The following is a 19,450-nucleotide window of genomic DNA, read 5'->3' as shown; positions in this document are numbered from 1 at the left end:
ACAAACAAATTAAAATGGTCGAGGGGTCAATGGATGCCAAAATCAAGTGTAATAATTGAAAAAAAATTCTGTATTTGTGAACTTTCAAGTAACAATTAAAGGAAGCATCAAAAATATGCTCTGGACACAAATTGAATTAACTTTTTTTTTATTTGAGAAAATATGATACATTGATGCTCCCCTCGGCATTTTTTGTTAATCCCAGTTAGCGAGCAGTATTTGGAATACTGAGCGACGTTCTCAGCCCAGTGAAACGTTAATGTAATTACCCTCACTATTTTGAGGAATTATTTCTACCTTTTGATTATTGTTTCTGAATCTGCAAATACAAAATCGTTTATTGAGCTTTTTTGGACTCAAATTTTAGTTTAAAATGTTAACAAATCTTCATTCGCATTGAGTGATTTTGCAAAAGTAGCACAAACTTGTTGCATGAACTTCATATTAGAGTTTTGTGAAGTAAAAATATAGCTAATATATAATTTCCCAGTTATCGGAAATTTTGCAATATGACTCAAACGACTCAAAACAATTTAAAGTAAACATTCATTGTTGAAATATTTACAGTTATAAGAAAACCCGAGTGTTCACAATTGGTGGACCTTAATTTTACAAACAATGCAACATTTTTTTTCCAAAATACGCGGAAACAAATTTGCTTATTTAAAAAAAATCCCAGAAATTGTATTTGTTATTTCTTTGATTTTTTTTATATGTTTTGAGGACAAAAATTCACAACTTTTGAAAATCTGACGGATGGTTTGTCGAGATATCGTCTTTTGAAAAGTAATGTCGTATTGAACGACACTCAGAGAGGCCTAATTTTATCACCTTTTATCCCTTTAAGGCTGTATCTGTATCTTTGCAACCAATTTTCATGTTTTGAAAGTCTGAAAACAAAATTGTAGAGAATTTTCTCAGCGATTCGAAAAGAGCTAGAGTCAATCTATTGTTTTGGTAAGATTTCAAATTTTCGTCATTTTTTGAGAAATGTTTAATGAAAGTTAATTTAACAATCGGTATTTTTTCGAGTATCCCCCAAGTAACTTTTTTTTCAGGAGTTCTACAAGAGCTCTTCAAGATAGCTACAGCAAAGCAGTTTGGACCCCGGTAGGATAAAACTCTCTTCAAGTACTCTTCCAAACTCCTGAAGCAGTTTTGAAGAGAATTTTATCCTCACCCAGAACTGGACATCGGCATACGAGAGAATAAAGAACACGATTCGGTAGTAAAATGGTACTGTGTGCGGACTGAGAGGATAAATCCCGAATTTACCGAGAGTACTTTACTCATGGATTCATCTTCAAAAAAGTTCATCTATCAAAAAAAAGTACCGGTACCGAGACTCGAACCTAAGACCTTCGGCATATTGAACCGTGCCTTCGCCGTATGGGCCACGATGGTTCAGTGACTAAGTGGCGGTCATATGTCCATATAAGCCACTCAATAGGATGAACTGTTCCAATGAACGAATGAACACGCGAGAGGACTTTACTCTCGCAATATAACAATTTCCTCACGTTTATTTTCGTGAGGACTATCCCCTCGTTCTTTAACTTTGGGTGTAACTAAACAAATGTTTATTTGCGTGCTGATTTTTAGATGCCGTCATCTGGGGAGAATCGTGACTACAGCATTAACCATGTTTTAACAAAATATGTTGGTACTTTCGTTTGGTTTCTACTAGGACAGCCATAGTACTTAAAAAAAAGTACATCGGTTTGAAACTTTAAAGTGCTTAAAAACTGCTGATGGTGATCAACATTCTACCCAAGTTTCCTTAGCACTGTCTGTTGTAGATTTTTGTTAAGATATGGCTAGCTTAGGAAATTCAACTAAGATTTCAGTCAGGACGAAAATATAACCTTCGATTAGTGTAATTGCTTGTCAAAATGTCATAATCATTTTGATGAGCACCTAGAAGATTATTTTGTAGATTTTTAGTTTTACATGAATCATAACTGAGATAAAAAAAAAAAGTTCTTCGCTACACCCAAAGTTAAAGAACGAGGGGATAGTCCTCACGAAAAGAAACGTGAGGAAAGTGCTATATTGCGAGAGTATAGTGCTCTCGCGTGTTCATTCGTTCATTGGAACAGTTCATCCTATGAGTGGCTTATATGGACAAACGACCGCCACTTAGTCACCGAACCATGGTGGCCCATACGGCAAAGGCACGGTTCAATATGCCGAAGGTCTTGGGTTCGAGTCTCGGTACCGGTACTTTTTTTTGATAGATGAACATTTTTGGAAAATGAACCATGAGTAAAGTACTCTCGGTATTTTCGGGATTTATCCTCTCCGTCCGCACACAGTACCATTTTACTACCGAATCGTGCTCTTTATCCTCTCGTATGCCGATGCCCAGTTCTGGGTGTATTTAATGATTGTTCCTACCTAACAAGATAGAATCACCAGTATTTCTATATAAAAAATCTCTCTGATCAGCTCTTATTGTTTCTCGTAATTAATTTCAAACCATTTCAAACAACTCACCTTAAAGATAAACTGTCCCATGTCGGAAATTTTCTCCGACGCCGATCCGGACGACCGTTTGAAGCAGTTTAGATAATCACGTGTCAGGATGAAATATCTGCAAATAATCGTAACAAACAAAAAAGAAGAAGTCAGAAACAGTCACACAATACCGTCAGCGCCGCCTCATTAGGTTGACGGTTTTATCTCTCTGTTGCTCAAATTTCCCTCGCCGTTTGGTAGTTGATTGTTTTGTTTTGTTTTTTTTTTCTCTGGCAGCACGCGACGAACCTTACTTTTGGGTGTGATTCTTTTTGTTCTGTTCACGGTGGGGTTATTTAAAAAAATATCGAAAGATATAAGTGTAATTTCAGTGTAATTTTGTTCAAATAATAAGTTTTTTTTTCAATATTGTATTTCTACTGCACAAAATCATCGTAAATGTTACCGTGAAATCCTTCACGGACAGTCAAGTCACGGAAAGTCATGAAATTAGCGCGCTCGTAAATGTTTGATCGCTCGTCCTCGTCTCGCTTCTGTCGCTGACAAAAGAAGGAGAAAAAGTAAAGAACCCTTTTCTTCTCTTGCAACTGGTTTCCACTCGAATGCCAGGCGAGACAATTTCACCAGTTTAGTAGTGCGAAAAAGGATGACACCGAAAGCCAGATCTCCCCGGTTTTTATCTCTTTGGCAGTTTCTTCACAGACAAATTGTTAAGACTTTTTTTAAAAGGTTAATTTTATAATAAAGATTCTGTTATAGTGACTTATATAAAAATCAGAAGTAGTAAACAGAATTTTAAAATAAATTCAAAGAGATAATCAAATTTGACAAAGAAATCATGTCCAACAAAGTAAAAGTTATGCATCTCATTATCTGGGCCACCACGATTTCATTCAGTAATTCAACCCTCTCTCCCCCAACCCTTTCGATACAGACCTTTCCTTCCATCTGGAGAAGAGTCGGTCCCGCTGCTGCCAGAGCAGGCCTCGTTTGATCGGTCCGGTCATCTGGGCCACCGGGATGCGTCCAATTAGGAGGGATTTCTGCAAAGGAGAAAAGAAGAGAATATTATTAAAATTAAAATGTCTTGGTAGTTCAATTTCCTTGCTCCATTGAGAAAAAGGGAGAGGACGCAAAGTATTGTGTTTTAATGTTCCATTGAAGAGTGCGAGTGGAGAAAGGGGTTTTGGAAGATGAGACAAAGCGAACATTTTCACAGGGCATTACAATAAATTTGGCGTTCTTTTGTGCATCTGGTTTTATCTTTTCGAAATTGGGTAAATTGAAGTTCAAAGGATAGCTCCGAGATATCTTCATGCAGCATTGATACTAAAAATATTTTTTTATATTTTTTAGAAGCTTCACTACCTTTTTTCTGAGTAGTAAATTGAGCAACATCATTCAACCATAATTCCAGTTTCCTCTTAAGAAATTCCCAAGAACCTCTTGAGTCTGAATCCTGTTTGCAGCTGAAATAAAATCAGAACACTTCAAAACGTGCAAAAAAAAAAAGGAACCACTTTGCACTTGTACTGTGCTCACTTTAGCGTCCTGAGGGGCGAACACAAAGCAGAGTAAAAGAAGAGTTTTCCTTTCCATTTCATCGTTGAAAAGTGGAAAACTTTCTCGTTTTGGCCATCGCACAGAGTGAGAACGTGCGAAAAACAGCTGATGACGAACTTTTCCCCCCTTGCAGCGTCAGTTTTCACTCATTCAACGCCGTTTGCGAGCTTTAGTTTCTGTTGTTTTCAGGATTTTTCCGGAGTGCAACGATTGGCTGGTCGGAGCTGGTCTTGGACCTGGTGGAAGCTTTTTCCTGTTGTAGCCGCGAGGGTTTTCCGGTTTTAGAGGAACAATTCAGAGAAGAAAGCGATGGCAACGAAATAAAAGTTTTTTTCTTCGCTTGGAATGCTTTATATGCTCTTACATAAAATATGGAATAGAGTTGGACTCTGGGTCATGGAGGAAACAGTGGTAATAATGGAATTAGAGTGATCTAATTTTCGATTTTTTATTTTTTTTGTATTTTTGTATTTTTGTATTTTTGTATTTTTGTATTTTTGTATTTTTGTATTTTTGTATTTTTGTATTTTTGTATTTTTGTATTTTTGTATTTTTGTATTTTTGTATTTTTGTATTTTTGTATTTTTGTATTTTTGTATTTTTGTATTTTTGTATTTTTGTATTTTTGTATTTTTGTATTTTTGTATTTTTGTATTTTTGTATTTTTGTATTTTTGTATTTTTGTATTTTTGTATTTTTGTATTTTTGTATTTTTGTATTTTTGTATTTTTGTATTTTTGTATTTTTGTATTTTTGTATTTTTGTATTTTTGTATTTTTGTATTTTGTATTTTTGTATTTTTGTATTTTTGTATTTTGTATTTTTGTATTTTTGTATTTTTGTATTTTGTATTTTTGTATTTTTGTATTTTTGTATTTTTGTATTTTTGTATTTTTGTATTTTTGTATTTTTGTATTTTTGTATTTTTGTATTTTTGTATTTTTGTATTTTTGTATTTTTGTATTTTTGTATTTTTGTATTTTTGTATTTTTGTATTTTTCTATTTTTGTATTTTTCTATTTTTGTATTTTTGTATTTTTGTATTTTTGTATTTTTGTATTTTTGTATTTTTGTATTTTTGTATTTTTGTATTTTTGTATTTTTGTATTTTTGTATTTTTGTATTTTTGTATTTTTGTATTTTTGTATTTTTGTATTTTTGTATTTTTGTATTTTTGTATTTTTGTATTTTTGTATTTTTGTATTTTGTATTTTTGTATTTTTGTATTTTTGTATTTTGTATTTTTGTATTTTTGTATTTTGTATTTTTGTATTTTTGTATTTTTGTATTTTTGTATTTTTGTATTTTTGTATTTTTGTATTTTTGTATTTTTGTATTTTTGTATTTTTGTATTTTTGTATTTTTGTACTTTTGTATTTTTGTATTTTTGTATTTTTGTATTTTTGTATTTTTGTATTTTTGTACTTTTGTATTTTTGTATTTTTGTATTTTTGTATTTTTGTATTTTTGTATTTTTGTACTTTTGTATTTTTGTATTTTTGTATTTTTGTATTTTTGTATTTTTGTATTTTTGTATTTTTGTATTTTTGCATTTTTGTATTTTTGTATTTTTGTATTTTTGTATTTTTGAATTTTATTTTGTTTTTTGATTTTTTTTGTACTTTTGTTTTTTATTTGTAAGAATTTGAACACCTAAAATGTTGTTCAAGTTATTCTATTATTATTCCAGCTCGTGAAAAAAAGCTTCCCCACTTCATTCATCACGTCGTTTTTCCACAAGAAGGAAAACTTTCCGGATCTTGATTTCCACTTGACGCTTTCTTGCTGCTGTTGGTTGAACTTTGGCCGCTGGGGGAGGAGAAGGTTCAGGAACAACCATCGCTTCCGTACAACGGAAAAGTTGAGGGTGCTAATTCTAAAATTTATGATGGTAAAATTTAGAAAGCAAGAAAAAAGTGTTAAAGGGGAAAACTTTTACAAACGTTCTCGCTTGTCTCGCCCTGGTAAATTTCATAATTCGTGCTTGGATTTATGCAATCGTTAGGTTTTGGTTGAATTTTCCCCTTTTTCCTCGAAAATAAAGTTATTGGAGCTTTCCCCCTGGAGGGTTCAGAAGGCAAAACATTTTATTGCACATGCAATCGGAAAGAATTATTAGCTTTCCCCTTGCCTAAAACGCTCGAATCCTTCTTCTTCACTCTTGTTTTTTCTTTCTTCTGTTGCTAAAGCCAAAGAAAATTCGTTTTTCTTTTGCCCCGCTGCCGGTTATCCATTATTGTCTCCCGAGGGGGGAGGGGGTTGGCAGGAGAAGGAATGTGATCGACTATCGTTTCGTCTTCGTCGGAAAATTCTTTCGGGAAAAATCTTCCCATCAAGCTGCTCTCTCCCACTTTGGGACAGATTCGAGGAGAAGGATGCGATGATTGGATATTTAATACTTTCCGGACCGTTTCACTTTCATATGAGTATTTGTACGAAGCGCGTACACACAAACACACACACACGTCGGCCAGAAATTGTCAATAAAAGTTTGTTTTTGCTTGAAGTTTCACCGTTGTGCTTGTGATAACAGGAAAAGTCATTTTCTCCACCCGTGTTGTTGGCCGTCGTCGGGGGGATTTTCTTTAATTATTATTGTAACTTTGTCGATCATCAGTTGATTGGTTGTTGGAGTAAGAGATTGAGTCGATTGAGTTTTGGGAGGGGGAAGCGAAACAAGCAGTGAAATCCAACCCTGGTATCATAATATCGATAATGATAATCCACCCTTAATCGGATTATAATCAGCTCAAAGCATATTGAGGAGCGGAAAAAATGGGAAAGTGGAAAAACAAACAAAAGTGGATTAGCGAGTCTGATGTATTACGGTATTTGTATACCCAGGGCAAACACACTTGAACCAAGTGTGACAGAACTGTGAGATAACCGGGCGTGAGGTTGTTTGCCGAGGGATGATCCACTTTGCTTGCGGTTTGTTACGATATGGCTAACAATGTGTGAGGACAGTGTTGATATACTTTTTTAGAAAATAGAAAGTGTGGCGACTAAACATCAAAGGCGTTTTCTTCATTTCAATGTGATCGTGCTATAATGTATCATGTCACTTTCTAGAGTGTTGAGAAAAACAGGAGTTCCGAGTTATAATGAAAAAATCAAGAGTACACATCATGCAAAAGTTATAAATGGGCTCTAACTAAAATTCCCTTTGCCAACTTGTTGCAATTGCAGGGAGTGTCGAAATAGCACAATTTGATCAGAAAATTATCATCTTCATGCGGAATTTGTCAATGTTGCACAAAGTTTTTACCGTTTTAGTTGAATATCTCGAATTTAAGTCGAGTTTTTGAGATCTGTGAGTGCGTGCTTCTGATCCAATTTCTGGTAGGTTTTCAATGTTAAATGTACAGTATGTAAAAAAAAGTATGCACATATTGTGATAAAACATGTAAGTAATTTAAAGTTCTACAGAAACCTCGTACTACGTTTTATTCAGAAACTCATGCCGAACATTTTGCTATAAAAAGCTCATGAAATGATGATTTCCATAAAAAGTTATATAATAAATACTATTACAGAAATCAAAAAAGGTGCAAACAAAGTTTGTACACCTTTCGAAAAATTAACATAAATAATGTTATTTGTTGATAAATCACCATAAATCCAGTTTCCCTTCTCCAAATAAGCATCCTTGACCGATTAAAAAAAATGAGTGGATGCTCTGCCACGTGTTCACCGTCTGACATGGGGCGTCGTAATTTTCAGCTAGCCGTCATAGCATACTAAGGACAATGCGTACATTTGAAGGGTGATTCGTTGATTCTGGAGACACCGGACGTCGATCCAATGCGCACCTTGGGGACAGAATGGAAAACCCTAATTCCTTCTGGAATTTGTTCCTTGGACCATCCCCTACACACCTGTCTTTATTCCGAGTGAATCCATGTTGTCCCCAGACCTGTAGGAACAATTGAACGAAAAGCATAAAAATCCCATAGTAATTTACATGTAAACTTTGAACCGCTGGGGACAGGCCGATTCTCAACCAAATGGGCTGGTATTTGGCATGAAAGTCCCTATCCTCTACTAGGGGAACCTCGGTTTGTCTGATTCTGAGAACTTTTTTGTTCGGATGAAACACCCTATTGTACATAAAAAATTTCGACGGTTTTGTTCGAACGCGAATCAGTTCAATACGGTGCGTCGTATCGAGGTACTTTTTGTTGCGTTGGGTTCTTAAAAGTCCAAGGAAGGTTCTTACGCAAAAAATGACAACTTTGGCCACTCTGGAACCGATCCCGGAAAACCTACAGATTGTATGGAAAAAGCTGCGTAAAATCAAATTATGATCGCAGGAGGCTGAATTAGCAAACAAGCAAGAAACGTCAGGAACCAAAAAGGGCAGGACGAAGTTTGCCGGGAAGGGCTTGTTCTGTATAAAACTTATCTAAACTTAACTTAACGATTTAACGAAATGTTAATATATTACCATAGAATTGCTAAACAAACATTTTGGAGTGGGTATAACACCGTTTTGGGGGTCTTTGTATCGCTAGAATAGATTTTTCGTTGGAATTTCGTATAAACCCGGCATTACATTCCCCAAGACACCATATTTTTTGCTGAAAAGTTATTAGCTTCCAAAAAGGATCATTTTTGCGCGGCCGGCTCAAAGGGGCAACATAATAGTCGCACTGCCAGCCAGGCAGGCAGGCAAGCGCGTACGCACGTGCTTTTAAAAACAATTGATTTTAGGTAGCCCTTTAGAGCCGTTTGCACAAAAAGGGTCCATTTCGGAAGCTAATAACTTTTCAGCAAAAAATCCTAAAAATATTGTGCCTTCGGGAAAGTTGTTCAAAATTTAATGAAGGTTCTACATCTGAGAATTGATAATGATTGGAGAACTATTGCGCCTTTCACAGGTAAAAAACTGAAACAGTTGCTTTTCTCCATACATTTTGACGATTTTTCCCATACAAACTACAAGCGATTAGAGGGAGAGGTTCCCGTGGTCAGAATGAGCTCAAATTTGGAATTTAGCCTAGTGATGGGTCATTCTTTGATTTCAGGGAGTAGCCCCAAAAAAGCCCGGATTTGGACCACCCTACGGTACATACACGGTCCGATTGAGTTTACTGGCCTAAGAGTGTGTGAGTTCAGTCTTGTTGGAGGTCCATCTCCCATTCACGATCTTATTCCGTTAAGTGACAGTATTTGTAAATATTGCTCGGTTTGTTCTAGAGGTCGTATCGAGGTGCTCCGATTTGGATGAAACTTTCAGCGTTTGTTTGTCTATACATGAGATGAACTCATGCCAAATATGAGCCCTCTACGACAAAGGGAAGTGGGGTAAAACGGGCTTCGAAGTTTGAGGTCGAAAAAACATAAAAAATCTTAAAATTGCTCGCATTTCCGTAAAACTTCAACAATTCCAACTCTTTTAGATGCATTCGAAAGGTATTTTGAAGCACTTCAAAATGTGCCATAGACATTCAGGATTGGTTTGACTTTTTCTCTTAAGTTTTGCAAATTACTGTCAAAAATGGATTTTTTTAAAACCTTAATATCTTTTTGCAACAGCCTCCAACATCCATACTTCCATAGGTCAAAAGATAGGTAATTTCATGCACTATAAGCCTACGGAATTAACTTTTTGGCCAATCGCAGTTTTTCTCATAGTTTTTTTTCGATTTTTCTAGAATATATATTTTACAACGTTAGTTTTTGCCCTGTAGGCCGCCATAGCGTCACTTTTTGAGCTCAATTTTGTCATATTAGGAATCCTCGGACAATTTCACGTAAGTTAGAAGTGCTGGAGTTGTAATTTTGATTTAAAAAATAATTTAATAAAACATTTTTGAAAAAAGAAATTGATCTTATTTACCCTGTGATCAATACGTCAAATGCTGTATCAAGTAGGCGAAAACCTGTTTTACCCCTAATCCAACAAGTTGTTAAAAAATATTTTAATTCATTCTAAATGGCAATTTTTCCAATCAAAATTACAACTCCAACACTTCTAACTTACGTGAAATTGTCCGAGGATTCCGAATATGACAAAATTGAGCCCAAAAAGTGACGCTATGGCGGCCTACAGGGCAAAAACTAACGTTGTAAAATGTATGTTCTAGAAAAATCGAAAAAACTATGAGAAAAACTGTGATTGGCCAAAAAGTTAATTCCGTAGGCATATAGTGCATGAAATTACCTATCTTTTGACCTATGGAAGTATGGATGTTGGAGGCTGTTGCAAAAAGATATTAAGGTTTTAAAAAATCCATTTTTGACAGTAATTTGCAAAACCTAAGAGAAAAAGTCAAACCAATCCTGAATGTCTATGGCACATTTTGAAGTGCTTCAAAATACCTTTCGAATGCATCTAAGAGAGTTGGAATTGTTGAAGTTTTACGGAAATGCGAGCAATTTTAAGATTTTTTATGTTTTTTCGACCTCAAACTTCGAAGCCCGTTTTACCCCACTTCCCTTTGTCGTAGAGGGCTCATATTTGGCATGAGTTCATCTCATGTATAGACAAACAAACGCTGAAAGTTTCATCCAAATCGGAGCACCTCGATACGACCTGTTACACATTGGTGAAAAACTCGCTCTTAATGTATTTCAAGTATCTAGCTAATTCTTCAAAATTAAGATATGGAAAACTCTATGTCCCCATATCAAAACTTTACGTAGTCTACGCCATTCCGGTTATGTCTGTGACATAACTACTTTGACTTTTTTTTAAGTTTTTCAAAAACAAAATTTTTTCGAAAAATATTAATATTATTTTTCATGTTAAAATCGGTCTAGGCCGTTGCAAATATTTTTTGAAGTTTATGCTCCTCGACTCTGACCAAAGTCGAGGGGAGGGCAAAAAAAAATAAACATTAAAATTGAAATTACGAGCTACGGTTTCAACATTTCAATGAAAGAAGTGTTTTAAAATGCACCGTTGTTTTGCAATCATTAATTTCCAAAATACCACAGTAATGACGGAAATTTTATTTTTCGCAGAATAAACTTGCAACGGCCTTATTAAGAAAAAACAAACAATTTTTATATTCAGTCAACTAAAGCCATAAGCTTTTTAACAAAATACATAAACATTTAAGGTATTTTTTAAAATAGTCAGAAAGTTTTCTAAAATTCGTTAAAACTAGTTTTGTTTATAAAATTATCTATTTAAATTGCATTTGAAACTGCATTCGAAGCATTCGTAAAGCTGCATCCGTAAACAAATAATATTTATTAATTACAAACTAATTTTCACTTCTCTTAGTCATTAAGAAAAAGAAAATAAGTTTATAATTACAAAGCTCAAAATTGTGTAAATTTCTAAGGTCTAATTTTTGAAGCTCTTTTAAGATGTAATTTTACTTCAATTTAGACTCATAAAGCGACATTACCACAGAAAATTGGTATTACTGCGGGCGTCAATAATTAGATTTCACGCGCGGCGATACGACCGCAAGATAATGGTCGCATGACAGCCGCAGAACAAATTTTTGGCTGCTGTCAAAGGTTGCCTTGAGTTTTCAGCTGACTTTTTGAAAATATTCAAAACAAATCAAGTTGACAGCCAAATCAACGTAGAATTTCAGTTCAACTTGCTGATTTTTACTCTGCGGTAGATAGGCGGCAATAATCTCCTGTCACTCACAGCGAAAGAGAAACGTGATTTTATCTCGCAATAAGCAATAAAATTACACATTTTCAGAGGTAAAATTACACATTTTTTCTGACATAAAAGATGTACTCAGATGTAATATTACCATGATTTTTTTTTTCTGTGAAGGACATAGTGGACCATTGTCCAAAGAATCCGAAAATGTATTCCATTTTTCGATTTGAACTCATTTTTATTGCGAAAATCATGATACTTTGAGAATATTTAAATACCAAAAAGCAGAGTGACTTTGATAGGATTTCAATTTGTTTTTGAAATTTTTTCCAACAGGTAAGGTTTTTCTAAAGATTATTATTTTTAAAACATGTACTGGGGTAGGCCACACAAAGTCCATGTCAATTGAAAACAAGATTTTTCAATAGTGTTTAGAAAAATGGTTACGTTAAAATTTCTTAGTTTGAATTCCGGGGTGACTTTGATAGTCATAGTTTTTCTTGTTAAAATTATATTTAAGATGTTCAAACTTTATTTGTACGTCACCCTTCTCTTAGTTGAAAATTGTCCAAAGAATCCGAAAATGAATTCCGTTTTCGATTCAAAATAATGTTCATTGAGAAAATCATGACACTTTGAGAAGTTTAAAATAATGGCTTTCATCAACTTTTTCCTAACTATTGTTAACTATCTTTTTAAACTTTTCAAAAATTTAATGAAAAGTTCTTTTTGAGGTACTTCGAACACTTCTCTACCACTGTCAGTATGATTCTAAACAATTCCGTACGTATTTCAATTGTACTCTTCATTTTGCGGAAAGATCGCAAATCTATCAAAGTCTCCCCGTTTTACGGTAATCATATTCTTGAAGTACTTTGAACACTTCTTTAACACGGTCAGTATGATTCTATGCCATTCCGTATGTATTTCATTTGTACTCACTGCGAAACAATGCCCTTAGATCCATATATTACTTTTTCATATATTTGATTTCGATATGTTGCCAAAGCTTTAAAAAAATAAACAAAGCCCTCCGGCGATTTATTAATTGTGTAATACAAATATTCTAGTAATTAAAGAAACATTTAAAACAAACTTGATTGATGAAGATATTCTCTTCCTCTCCAAACTCCTAAATATAAATCTTCGCATCTTTCCCAAACCAACCAAAATAACGTTTTCCCCAACCGTAAGCAATACCCTTATCTCATTGTCTCAATCGACAAATCCTTGTGGAAATGAATCAACCGACACCACAAACTTGTAGTGATTCGTTGGCCAGGGGGCCCGTCGCCCTCGATGGCTTTGGTCGATGGATTTATTCGCCAGGAAAGTAAACATTCGAAAGGCCCTCTTGCTGGAAACTTCCTAGTAGAGAAGATGGTCCCACCTCGGGAGTCGGTGTCAAGTACGGCTCGAGACAGATGACAATATTAGAACTGCTGGCTGGCAGCTGGACAAAAACTCATTTGGGGCTATGAACTACACTCTTATTGCGCGGGGAAAAATGTGTTATTTGCAGAAAATTGAACTTAATTCAAAGATTTCTTGATGAGGATTTAAATTTAAAATAAGTAGAAGCCTAAAATGAGTTTTGCCTAAATTTTTCTAATCGTGTAGTTTATGTCCTTCCAGCAAACCAACCGAGGCTCAACAGTGCCAAAACAAAGCCCAAACCAGTGTCAACTCTCGGAGCCCACCAACAGACATTCCACAATATCATCTGTTGTGTAACCGAAAATGTCTTGTTTCCACAAATACCTCCCCAACTCTGTGCTGTTGTGGTCCACAGGACCTGTCTTTATGAGGTCTTTTTCTCTTTCTCTCTCAGTAGAGGACCTCTTCTCCACTTGGCCAGAATTGGGCCATTGTCGTTCTTCTGGCTCCGAATTCGGCTTCGACCCCCCAAAATAACAACACAAATGCCGAAAAAGCTTTAAAGCCTCTCCCCGTTCTGTTGCTTTGAATTGTTCGCAGTACCGTTGTAATCGTACGTGATGTGGTTGCAAAAAAGATGAGCGAAGACTTTCGAGGGTTCCGGAAGGGATTTTTTTCACTTGTGGACTTGGGAGGTAGACCGGTTTTGATGGTAGACTGGTGGATTAAATTTAAGGATCATTTCATTTTATGTCCCAAGAATTACCTTTCACATCATAAATCACACCTCATTGTTGTGGTAGTTGATTGTGGTGTATGAATTCTTGATGAAGTACCAATTCTTAAATTTAGTGAAATCACAATTGAGTTTTGCTACTTCAAGAACTTCTTTTCTCATTAACTGAATCCCAAATCTCCCAGCCAGAAAAGAATTCCCTGAGCAAAGACAGATTGCTCCGTACAAATTCAGTCGTTCATTTTCCGTCGATTATCCGGCAGCAGAAAGCCCTTCGGAGCAAAAGGCACGTGAAATCGATTCCTACCAGAGCCCCTGAGCTGAGCATTGCAACGGAACGACTTTACCAGAACTCAGTAAGGAATGTCACATCAGGATGAGCCATTCTCCCGGGGAAATCCTCCAACAACTGTCTGTCTGTGAGGCTCCTTCTGAAAAATTGCACTTTGCCACGCCGGGATGTCGCACCCGGGGGAAGGTTACCACGCTAGGAATGGCATTTTTGGGCTCCGGTGCTCCGCCTTTTTGGGGGAATGTTTCCGGCCCAGGTTGAATGTCTTGTTGGAGCGATGTTGAGAGGGAAATGTTCAAAAACTGGGACTCGTCATTCTAATGAGCTGCCGGTGTCATTCAACCGACGACAAGCGAAGGGACCATTTGTCTTGGTAATGTAACGTTGAAATGCTGACACAGTTTTGAGCTTTAAAGAGAAGTTTAAATTTAAGGATGATAACGATTTTATCGAAAATAGAAAACAAAAAAAAAACCTGGAATTACGATGATGTAATTTAACATTAACAATTTTACATAAAAAATGCGAAAAAAAATGGAAACTAGAATTACACAAAAAACAACGACTAACATTTTATAAGGCCAAATAGCGGGCAATTCTCTACCAACTCACACGAAATCGGGAAAAGTTGCCCCGACCCCTCTTCGTTTTGGAAAGTTGGAAACTTTGTTCTAAGAGGTAACTTTTGTCCCTGATCACGAATCCGAGGTCCGTTTTTTTGATATCTCGTGACGGAGAGGTGGTACGGCCCCTTTCATTTTTGAACATGTGAAGAAAGAGGTATTTTTCAATAATTTGCAGCCTGAAACGGTGACGAGATAGAAATTTGGTGTCAAAGGGACTTTTATGTAAAACTAGACGCCCGATTTAATAGCTTACTCAGAATTCCGAAAAAAAAACGTATTTTCCATCGAAACAAGTTTTAAAAATTCTCACATTTTCCGTTACCTGACTGTAAAAATGTTTGGAACATGTAATTTTAAGGGAAATTTAATGAACTTTTCAAATCTACATTGACCCAGAAGGGTCATTTTTTCATTTAGAACAAAATATTTCCTTTTAAAATTTCGTGTTTTTTCTAACTTTGCAGGGTTATTTTTTAGAGTGTAACAATGTTCTATAAAGTTGTAGAGCAGACAATTACAAAAATTTTGATATAAAGACATTAGGGGTTTGCTTATAAACATCACGAGTTATCGCGATTTTACGAAAAAAAGTTTTGAAAAAGTTACTTTTTGCGTTTCTCTTTGTTTCGTCGTCCGTGTCTGTCGCGGGTGACCATGAACGGCCATGATCAACGACGACCAACATTTTCAAAACTTTTTTTCGTAAAATCGCGATAACTTGTGATATTTATAAGCAAACTCTTTATGTCTATATATCATTTTTTTGTAATTGTCTGCTGTACAACTTTGTAGAACATTATTACACTCTAAAAAATAACCCTGGAAAGTTAGAAAAAACACGAAATTTTAAAATCTAAAATTTTGTTCTAAATGAAAAAATGACCCTTCTGGGACAATGTAGATTCGAAAAGTACATTAAATTTCCCATAAAATGACATGTTCCAAAAAATTTTACAGTCGAGTAACGGAAAATGGGAGAATTTTTAAAACTTTTTTAGTGTTTTTTTCGATGAAAAATACGTTTATTCGGAATTCTGAGTACGCCATCAAATCGGGCGTCTAATTTTACACAAAAGTCCCTTTGACACCAAATTTCTATCTCATCACCGTTTCAGGCTGCAAATTATTGAAAAACACCTCTTTTTTCACATGTTCAAAAATGGAAGGGGTCGTACCGCCCCTCCGTCACGAGATATCAAAAAACGGACCTCGGATTCGTGATCAGGGACAAAAGTTACCCCTTAGGACAAAGTTTCACGCAAATCGAAGAGGGGTCGGGGCAACTGCTGTGTGAGTTGGCGGAGAATTACCCTAATATGAAATGTTTTGGTTGATTTGAAGAGAAAATTCATTTTGCATCATAAGTTCGTCCATACTAAAAACCAGTGTTGGTATTCTCGCGCTCTCGCGAGAAAAATTCCTCTCTATCGAGCTCTCACCGCAAGTCTCGAGCTGCCTGGTTCACATTCATAAGCCTGATCAAAAAATTGCTAGATTGGGACGAAGGGCTAGCACGAGGCGCTCGCGTTCGCTCGCGGCGAGAGCGTGAACGCTAACGAAAATGCGAGCGCGAGCGAGAAGAGAAAAGTACTATAGGTTCTCTCCCTGGCTCGCGAGCGAGAAATGCTTTCCTTCTTCTCGCTCGAATTAAAACACTGCTAAAAACCTGTTAAAATATTTGAAAATCGATACCGAACAGATTTTCTGATCGACTTGAGGCTTTGGCAAAGTTGTAGGTTGCTTGGGACTTTTAAAAAGTAGGTGCTTGGGACTTCTAAAAAATATGGGGGTGTTCAAAGTTTTTGAATAGCGGGCCAAATTTTCAGCTCACATGAGCTTGTGTGCCAAATGAGAAAAAAAATATTTTTTCATTTGAATCTATAAAACTAAAAAAAGCAAAATATTAGAAAGAAAAAACCAATAAACAGTTTTGTACAAAAAAGCCTCCAATCAATTGATTAAATTTCATGAAAATCAGAAATTTCAAAAATACCAACATAATTATTATTCTTCTGCTTTTCATAGCAATTTTCGTAATTTCGAAAATATAATAAAAGTTGTACTTAAATTGATTTTTTATTTATTTTATTTTTATATTTTAGAAGGGGTGACACAAACTATGTAAAAAAGTGTAATTTTTTTTTTTAATTATGTTCAATTAGAATTATAAATAGTTGCTTAAGGATTTTTCAAAAAATATTCCTCCAATTTTAATAAAACTTCAATAAATATTTGATGAAAATGTTCACATAATCTACTCTTTTTAATCTTATTTAAACGTGTTACGATAAGATAGATTTTTAACATGATATTTGATTCATATAATCGGGATCAAAGTAGAGGTTTTAATACTTTGATCGCGATTATACAATTAGTTTTATATTAACAAAATGTAAATAGGCATAAACTTAACCTTTATTTCTAGGAATTATAAAATCACTTAAAGATGCGTCTAAGGCATTTTACATGATCATTCAAAATGGGTCCGCGGACCACACAAAATGACACGTGGCCCGCGGGCCATACTTTGGTCACCCCTGATTAAGACAACAAAAAATGCAGTTTAAGAGCTTCGGCACTATTTGGTCATTATTCGCTTGGCAATGCTGACAATTTTTCGAAAAAATCATGTTTTTGGGAAAACGTGGGTTTGTTTCGAAACAGTCATAAAAACTATTGTTTCAATAAAATTAATTTTAACAACAACATAACTGATAAACATCTAGAATACAATCTGAACAGGGATAGCAGTTTTTAGATAGCCTGTAAACATTAAAAATGGAAACAACAAACTACACTGAAAAAAAATAAAAGTACCAAATTCCTAAATTCTAGGAATTTTGGTTCCTTTCCTTATTAAGTAATCCAAAAAATCCGATTACTAAATAAGGAAAAGAGGCAAAATTCCTAGAATAAAGGAATTTGGTACTATTTTTTTATTTCAGTGTACTGGTGTAATTGCTCAAATCTTCAGAGTTCGGCTCATTGAATGTTTTTATAACACTGATTTAAAATAATGTGTTATAAATCTATCATATCGTGCTAGATCAAAGCCCTTCCACCATATTGCCAATCTCGTGTAATTTCCGCAAATTTCGCCCCATCTCCCCCACCTAATGGCAAATTTAAACCCTATTAAAAACCATTCCAGCATGAATCACGCCATATCCAACGATGGGTATCGATGATTCTACAAAATCTACATGCACACATCACACACATTGTTAGTCCTCGCTCGAAAAGTTACTCACTCCCACTCCCAAAAAACGCTAATTATACAAAGTAGAACGAGCCGAGCGATGTTTACGCAAATTTACCACTCAAAATTCGATTCCCTCGACGTCCTCCAGCAGCTGAAAACTGGGTCACGCATGAACGCATCAAGTTCTGATCCACCGGGGCGTCACGTTCCGTCGCAAAAAGGCGAGCAACCACCCTAATCTGATTAGCTCCCAGCAGTGTAGAGGTAGCGGTGGAGTGGTGGTGATGTCGATGAGGCAGGTACCAAAAATTAAATTTACCCAAACAGCCTCGTCGTTGGAGCGTCTAAATAATAACAGCTACGACTTGGTGGGAGCCAGCCGGCGCCGTCAGAGGATCGATGGAGGAGGACACGCGGGCGTCAACTCACCCACGTAAACAGTTTCCATCATGGCCCATTAGTATCTCTGGCGCGGTGTGGGAGAGAATATCAGCACTGGGTTACAGAATTTCAGTTAAATATTTGGTGATTTGAGATATCCGTGTATTTTTTTTTACATGCTAACATTATGGATCTTTTTACATCATTCTACATCAATCGTACACAAAAAGTGCAAATTTAAAATCAACATTTCCTGATCAAGCTTGAAATTTGATGGATCACATGGATGAAAACATTCGAAAACTACCAAAAACCCCGATTTTCATCACTTTTTGGCACCACCTCAATGTTTCACCTTTTTTTGCGAAAATTGTGAAAAATCAACATTTTCAAACTGTGATATCGCTGAAACCACAAATCGTAGTAGGTTTAACCAGAAATCAATTCGAAGAAAATTGGACGTAAAATTGATTGCCGCAGTCCATTTTTGAGTTAACAAATGCTTTCAGTGATCACATTCACATGTTTCACACGTTCGCATATTTCAAGTACAGTTTGCATCGTCTTTCTGAGATTTTTTTTTTCTTTTAGTTCACTAGGTATTGAACTTTGAAGCTGAAAGATTAATAATGACCTTAAAATATATTAAAGGTTCTGCAGCCCTATGCCAATTTTTATGTACAGCGGTAAAAAACACTTTTTTTTTTTTCATTTTAATGCATAAAAATAAAATGAGGCATAATTGAACAAAGGAAGCGCGTGGTCGGAAAAAGTATTCGGAGTGAAAAGTGATTTTTTTTTTGTGTGTGTGCCTTTTGTTTCGCATTTTTTGTCGTGTATTGTGCGCTGCGAGAAGAAGATTGCCCTCTGAAAATACAGCGTCATCAGGCATAATTGAACAAAGGAAGCGCGTGGCCGTAAAAAATATTCGGAGTAAAAAGTGATTTCTTTTGTGATTTTCAAAGCCCTTCCTATATCATTGTTGATCGGTAGGCACGGCGTCGGATGGATTGTGTTTAAATTTTTCGAATAAGGTTTTATTTTTCTGCGGTGAAAAAGCCATTTCTATATAATGATCGAAAGACGCACTGACAATTTGGATCGTTGAGTTAATAGTGGAGCAAAATAACTGTGTGTGAGTGATTTTGTGTGTTAACCAGAAAGACCTTCCCATAGCATCGTTGCTCGGAAGGCTCGCCGACGGGTCTGTTATGAAAGT

General features: G+C 35.5%; 1 protein-coding gene across 5 annotated transcripts in view; it reads right to left on the bottom strand.

Annotated features, from left to right (window-relative positions):
* Window positions 1-19,450, bottom strand: part of LOC6044475 (uncharacterized membrane protein DDB_G0293934) — a 280,084-nt gene that overhangs the window by 26,019 nt on the left and 234,615 nt on the right. For all 5 annotated transcript variants that reach the window (XM_038257882.1, XM_038257886.1, XM_038257883.1 and 2 more), the window contains exons 3-4: window positions 3,415-3,521; window positions 2,497-2,593 (exon numbers count right to left, since the gene is read on the bottom strand). In XM_038257882.1, the coding sequence (XP_038113810.1) occupies window positions 2,497-2,593; window positions 3,415-3,521 (204 nt within the window). The remainder of the gene's footprint in view (window positions 1-2,496; window positions 2,594-3,414; window positions 3,522-19,450) is intronic.

Source organism: Culex quinquefasciatus, chromosome 2 (genome assembly GCF_015732765.1).
Source record: "Culex quinquefasciatus strain JHB chromosome 2, VPISU_Cqui_1.0_pri_paternal, whole genome shotgun sequence".
NCBI lineage: Eukaryota > Metazoa > Arthropoda > Insecta > Diptera > Culicidae > Culex > Culex quinquefasciatus.
The sequence above is the reverse complement of the archived record's forward strand: the minus strand, read 5'-3'. Positions and strand labels throughout refer to the sequence as shown.